This window comes from Pipistrellus kuhlii, unplaced genomic scaffold (assembly GCF_014108245.1).
Source record: "Pipistrellus kuhlii isolate mPipKuh1 unplaced genomic scaffold, mPipKuh1.p scaffold_m20_p_4, whole genome shotgun sequence".
Lineage (NCBI taxonomy): Eukaryota > Metazoa > Chordata > Mammalia > Chiroptera > Vespertilionidae > Pipistrellus > Pipistrellus kuhlii.
This window is the reverse complement of record NW_023425540.1, coordinates 70,340,347-70,347,040: the sequence shown is the minus strand read 5'-3', so window position 1 is coordinate 70,347,040 and position 6,694 is coordinate 70,340,347. Positions and strand designations below refer to the sequence as shown.

The following is a 6,694-nucleotide window of genomic DNA, read 5'->3' as shown; positions in this document are numbered from 1 at the left end:
CACCCTCCGGTTTGGCTGCTGCTGGTTCCACAGGTTTCCACGCTTGCAGAGTCTGGCATGCTGACCCCTGCCCTACCACCCTCCACACTCACTAGAGCTGCCCGCGCTGTGCCACCGCCCTGCGGTGGGGTCTCCCCCGGGGCCAGCACTGGTGTGCGTGGCTGCGCGTGTGCATAGCAGCAGCCCAGCTCCCCGCAGCTGCTCCGTGGGGGCTCAGTAGCAGGGTGGCTGCCTGAAGGTCCAAACCATGCACCTTCGGAGAGAGAACAAGCCCAGCCTCCCTTGTAATCTGCTCCAGCCCAGCCACTCCTAAATAGGACCTGCCCCTGTCTCCAACAAGTCCCACAGTCCACTTCTTCTCCAGATAACATACTGCCAGGGGACTTGGCAGGTCAGATCCTGTCCCTCCCACCTGCTAGGCGGGGCAGGTGATGGATGAAGGATAGCCTTTTCACAAATGGTGTTGCAGCAAATAGACACCCACGGGGGGGGGGGGGGGGGGACCTCCACCTACAGTTCACACCTCACACAAAAATTAGAATAAGATGGATCATATACTTAAATGTACAATATAAACCTATATAATATTTAGAGAAATAGGAGAAAATCTTTGGGGCCTAGGGCTATGAAAGGAGTTTTTGGACTTGGGCACAGAAAGCCCAACTCATAAAAGGAAAAAATTGATAAATCGGCTTCATCAATTAAAAAAAAATGTTTGCACTGCTAAGGACTCTCATTAAGGAAAAGATAAGCTACACACTGTGACTATAAAAGATTAATGAGAGGAAGTCTTATGGTGATAGAACAGTTCTATCTCATTGTGGTGGTAGTTACACAAATCTATACATGTGATAAAATTTTATAAGCAACACACACACACAAATGAGTGCAGATAAAACTGTTGAAATCTGGATAAGCTCTGTGGATAGCACCAATGTGAAATATCTGCTCTGAATTGTCCTATAGTTATATAAGACATTACTTTTGAGAAAAAAAGAATGAAGTGTACATGACATGGTACCTACATGGATAAATTTTTGACAACTTTCTGTTTATCATTTTTTCAATATTAAAAATAACAATTTAGTTTTAAAAGGAATGAATACCTACCCGCCGATTTGTGAAGATAGAATAACATTCTTTTACTAGGACTGCTTTGATCAACTCTGGATCCGTGATCGCCAACACAGGCTGCCGACCATCATAGAACCTATGTTGGGGAAAAAGAGCTTATTGAAATGAACAAGACAGCCCAGCTGGTGTGACTCAGTGGTTGTGTCAACCTCTGAATCTTGAGGTCACGGTTCAATTCCTGGTCAGGACACACGCCCAGTAGGGTGTGTGCAGGAGGCAGCCCATCAATGATTCTCATCAATGATGTTTCTATTTCTCTCTCCCTCTCCCTTCTTCCCTAAAATCAATGAAGATATGTTTTAAACAATAAAGGGAACAAGCCAGTTTCTGCAGCTGGAGCCACTCCTGGAAGTCTAGACTTACATTCTGATGCTCCATAATCCACATTCCTGGAGACCATTGTTACCGAAATAACAGAACATTTAAATTCGGCTGGTGTTTTTCGTTGTTTTTAAAGTATTACATATGTCTCCTTTTTCCCTGATTGACATCACCCCCACCTCTCCCACCCCCGAGGGCAAGTCTCCATGCCCCAGTGTCTGTGCCCATTGGTTATGTTAATACCCACACATACAAGTCCTTTGGTTGATCTCTAATTCCCCCTCATTGTTGTTTTGATTTGTATCTCTCTAATAATTAGTGTCTTTGAGCATGTTTTCATATGTCTCTTGCCTTCTGTATGTCCTCTTTTACTCTTTTATTAATTTTTATTATTTAAAAAAAATTTTAAATATATTTTATTGATTTTTGTACAGAGAGGAAGGAAGAGAGATAGAGAGTTTGAAACATCAATGAGAGAGAGTCATTGACCAGCTGCCTCTTGCACACCCCCTACTGGGGATATGCCTGCAACCAAGGTACATGCCCTTGACCGGAATCGAACCCGGGGCCCTTCAGTCCCCAAGCTGACGCTCTATCCATTGAGCCAAACCGGTCCCAGCTATATGTCCTCTTTTAAAAAGTTTCTATTTCAGTCCTTTGCCCATTTTTTGATTGGATTGTTTATCTTCCTTTTGTTAAGTTGTATGAGTTCTCTGTAAATTTTGGAGATTAAACCCTTATTGGAGATAACATTGGTAAATATGTTCTCCCATGCAGTGGGCTTTCTTGTTGTTTTGTTGATGGTTTCTTTTGCTGTGTAGGAGCTTTTTGTTTTGATGTAGTCCTATTTATTTTCTCCTTAGTTTCCATTGCCCTAGGAGCTATATTGGTAAAGATATTGCAACAATATATGTCTGATATTTTGCTATCTATGGAGTCTTCTAAGATTTTTCCAGTTTTCCATCTTAAATTTCAGTCCTTTAGCCATTTTGAGTTTGTTTTTGTGTATGGTGTAGATTAATGTTCTATAGTTTTATTTTTTTTTTGCATGTAACTGACCAAATTTCCCAGCACCATTTGTTGAAAAGACTGTCTTGATCCATTATATGCTCTTGTCTCCTTTGTTAAATATTAATTGAGCATAATGGATTAGGTCAATTTCTGGGTTCTCTGTTCTGTTCCATTGGTCTGTATGTCTGTTCTTGTGCCAGTACCATGCAGTTTTGAGAACAGTGGCTTTGTAATATAGCTTGATATCTGACATTGTGATCTCTTCTTCTTTCTTAGTATTGCTGTGGCTATTCGGGCTCTTTTTTTTTTTTTCCAGAGTCTTTTTTTATTCAGATGAATTTTTGGATAGTTTGTTCTAGGTCTTTGAAACATATCATTGATATTTTAATGGGGATTGCATTGAATCTATAGATTCCTTTGGGTAGTATGGGCGTTTTAGGGATGTTGATTCTATCATTCCATGAATATAGTATGTTCTTCCATTTGTTTATGTCTTCCTCTCTCTCTCTCTCTCTCTCTCTCTCTCTCTCTCTCTCTCTCTCTCTCTCTCTGTCTCTCTTTGTGGAATTGTCAGATTTTTTAAAAATATATTTTATTGATTTTTTTACAGAGAGGAAGGGAGAGATAGAGAGTTGGAAACATCGATGAGAGAGAGTCATCCATCAGCTGCCTCCTGCACGCCCCCCCTCCCACTGGGGATGTGCCTGCAATCAAGATACATGCCCTTGACCAGAATCGAACCCAGGACCTTTTAGTCCTCAGGCCAATGCTCTATCCACTGAGCCAAACCGGTTTCGGCTCTATCTCTTTTTTTCAATGTCCTGTAGTTTTCTGAGTACAGGTCTTTTACCTTAGTTTATTTCTAGGTATCTGAAATTTTTTGGTGTAATGGTAAATGAGATTTTTTTTTTTCTTAGTTTCTCTTTCTGTGAGTTCATTATTGGTGTATAAAAAGGCCAAAGATTTCTGGGTGCTAATTTTGTATCCTGCTACATTGCTGAATTCATTTATTTAGGTAGTGTTTACGTGGGAATTTCCTATACCAGTCTTCATAATTTTTGTATGTTTAAAATATTTCATTATAAAAAAAAGTTAGATTAGTAAATAGATGAAGGCCAGAAAATTATCTGAGTAGGAATAGCCACTGCAACTGGCCGAGAGTACTTTACAAAATCCTGCATCTCTTCAAAGTCAGAATAATAGAGTAGATAAATCAATACTTATATATACTAAACCTCTATTGAGAAGTCTTGGCTTAAACATTTTTTAAAACCCAAACTCCATATGCATGGAGGAAGTAAAAACAAAGCTGAGCAGATATGGTTTTCCATTCTGTTTACCTAGACCCACGGCCCTTTTTCAAAAGGGTATAACAAATGCAAGTTTAAAATAAAAAATTTTGGATTTTTAATTAACAGTCAATCATATGGGTAAGGGGTTATGATAGACATTTATGGGGATAGTTTAGAAGGGTTTGCCCTGGCTAGGTGGCTCAGTTGGCTGGCCTGGTGACTCAGTTGGTATTGTGAGTTTGATCCCTGGTCAGGACAATGTTTCTCTCTCTCTCTCTCTCTCTCTCTCTCTCTCTCTTCCTCCCTCCCTCTCCCCCTACTCCCTCTCTCCATCTTTCTCTTTCTCCTTTAAATCAATAAAAACATATCATCAGGTTAGGATTTTTTTAAAGTGTGGAAAAAGAAAGGTCTGAAATAATGCATTTTATTCAAACAAAGGATACCTAAGGGAAAAAAAGTAGAGAAGAGGGGAATAATGAGACGCTGGACAGAAAGTGACACCAGGAGTTCCTAGGCCATCAAAGTCTTGGGAGTATGATAACCATCAATTCCTATCTTGATTCAAAATGCAAACCTGGACACCTGGTGACATCTGGGGTCCTGGCAGGACAAGTCTACAAGAGCTTTACAATAGGTGGCTTTATCCTAAGAGGCTCTGGGCTGAGATTATCCTGCATGCATGGGGCCCCCAATCAAAACCACAAGTCAATCCAAAGGGATTTTCCCAAATACTCACCCCCATATCTTTCCATACTTTTTAAAACAGTCCATGTCAAAAGCCCCAAAACCCTGTAAGGAGAAACAAAATTAGATTATTAGCATAAATGTACTGAACTCTACTTCTAACTGGGACCAGTATTCTCAAAGCCCTTGAAGTTAGGCTTACTGTCTCACACGCAGATAGAAGGAAACTCTTATTCAGATGTGTCTTGGGAAACAGAGAGAAAATGGAGATGTTTGAAACACAGAACTGGAAATCACTCTTGAATTTTCTTCAAGTAGTGTTGACACTCGACTTACCCTTATCTATGATACCTAGTAACTCCTTGTCTTTTTTTTTTTCTTTTTCTTTTTGCAGTTTTTTTTTGTGTTTTGTGTGTGTGTGTGTGTGTGTGTGTGTGTGTGTTTTAAATTTCTTTATTGATTAAGGTATCACATATTTGTCCTCAACCCCCATTCTAGTCCCCCACCCCTCCCCACTCATGCCCCTACCCCTCTATTGTCTTTGACTGCTGGTTAGGCTCATATGTATGCACACAAGTGGGTTTTGATATCTAAATCCAGCCTACCACCAGGAATGCTCAGGGCCTACTCAAGAATGCAAATAATCCTTTCCACTAATATTTACACAGTAAAATAAGATTGTTTTAGAGTAATAAATTTGACAGTAAAATAGTAGACAAGTTTTCAGGCTAATTTAAATAGGCTAATTGAAATAAGCGAATATTCTAGAAAAATTAATTGCACTGGACAAAAAGCTGTTCCTAAAGTGTTAACTAAAATTTTTATTGGTAGTTCATCTCATGATAAAATTTCACAACAGGAAATGAACCTAAAGCAGTCATATTTTAATGCAAAAAATTAAAATGTAAAAGCTATCAAGACTATATTATAAAAATTTCAAAAGCCTCCTAATATTTAAATCAAAAAAGGGGAAAAGTAGAAAAATATCATATAAGGAAAAATATCCTGTAACTAAATTACATCTAGAAAATTTTTACTTTAGAAAATCAATTGTAATGCTAACAGCAAGACACCCATGAAAAACACACATGGTGTCAAAACAAGCCAGAGGAAAATTATTTGGGCAAAAAATGAAAAAGGATCCCAATTCAAATTTATAGAAAATATTCCTTTATTAACTCCTTGTCTTTTTAAAGGGTTTTTGTTGTGAATGTGCTGTCTCTAAAATCTCATATCCTCCATAGACACTCCAGAAATGAAGCGGAGAGGGAGTAAGGGTGACTTTCACTCTCTTTGACCTCCTGGTCAAACATCCTTTTCATTTATCTCATGAGTCTTAGCAGAATTAGGAAGCTTAAGACACCAGTGACCACTTTTAGTCTAGCAGGTTTAGTCTAGATGTCTAAGGCATCTTTGTTGAGTGAGAAGTGAGTGAGTGAGTGAGTGAGTGAGTGAGTGAATGACCAAATGACTCGCTTTCCAGTTTTCTACCTCAACACAGAAAGATTGGTAAATGTCACCACTCTAGGAGGACAGAGCAAATGAAAACACTTTCTCTGTGTTTTCACTTCTGTAATTAAAAACACACATCTTCATGTTGCTAAGTTTCAGATATTTGATATTTTAATTATGCAAAGGAAGGTCTCAGAAATGTGGGTCTTGGGGTACATCCATAAGGAGTTGATCTGGGGAAGGTGGAGAGGACATTATTGCCTTTTCAGTAGGCAAAGTTCTTTAATAAAGGCATTAAGACCTCACCTGGGAGGATGAGCATTTCAGAATCAAGCCTCTCTCTTTCAGGAAAGGAAATCTGAGGCAGAGAGCAGTCTGCACAGAAGATTCTACTCGCTGGCCTAATAAACATGACTCATAACTTTCCATGTAAGGGTCAGGCCCTGTGTAAAGCATAGGGCTGCATTAATCATAAAGGCTCAGCCAAAATTAGCAGTTCATGTGTCATCTAGGACATTCCATTCAGTTAATTTTTAAAGTATATTTTTATTGATTTCCGAGAGGAAGAGAGAGGGAGAGATTAAAGCATCAATGATGAAAATCATTGATTGGCTGCCTCCTGCATGCTCCCTAATGGGGATCAAGCCCACAACCTAGGCTTGTGCCCTTGTCCAGAATAGAACCCAGGACACTTCGGTCCATAGGCCAACACTCTATCCACCATGCCAAACAGCTAGGGCCATTCAGTTAATTTAATTTTAAAATAATTTCATCAAATCATCTCCTTTCTAATAAGGAGA

The 6,694-nt window shown here is 39.3% G+C and overlaps 1 protein-coding gene across 2 annotated transcripts in view; it reads right to left on the bottom strand.

Annotated features, from left to right (window-relative positions):
- Positions 1 to 6,694, bottom strand: part of LOC123651011 (cytochrome P450 3A12-like) — a 43,072-nt gene that overhangs the window by 31,917 nt on the left and 4,461 nt on the right. For both annotated transcript variants that reach the window (XM_036410008.2, XM_036410007.2), the window contains exons 3-4: positions 4,495 to 4,547; positions 1,111 to 1,210 (exon numbers count right to left, since the gene is read on the bottom strand). In XM_036410008.2, coding sequence (XP_036265901.1) covers positions 1,111 to 1,210; positions 4,495 to 4,547 — 153 coding nt within the window. The remainder of the gene's footprint in view (positions 1 to 1,110; positions 1,211 to 4,494; positions 4,548 to 6,694) is intronic.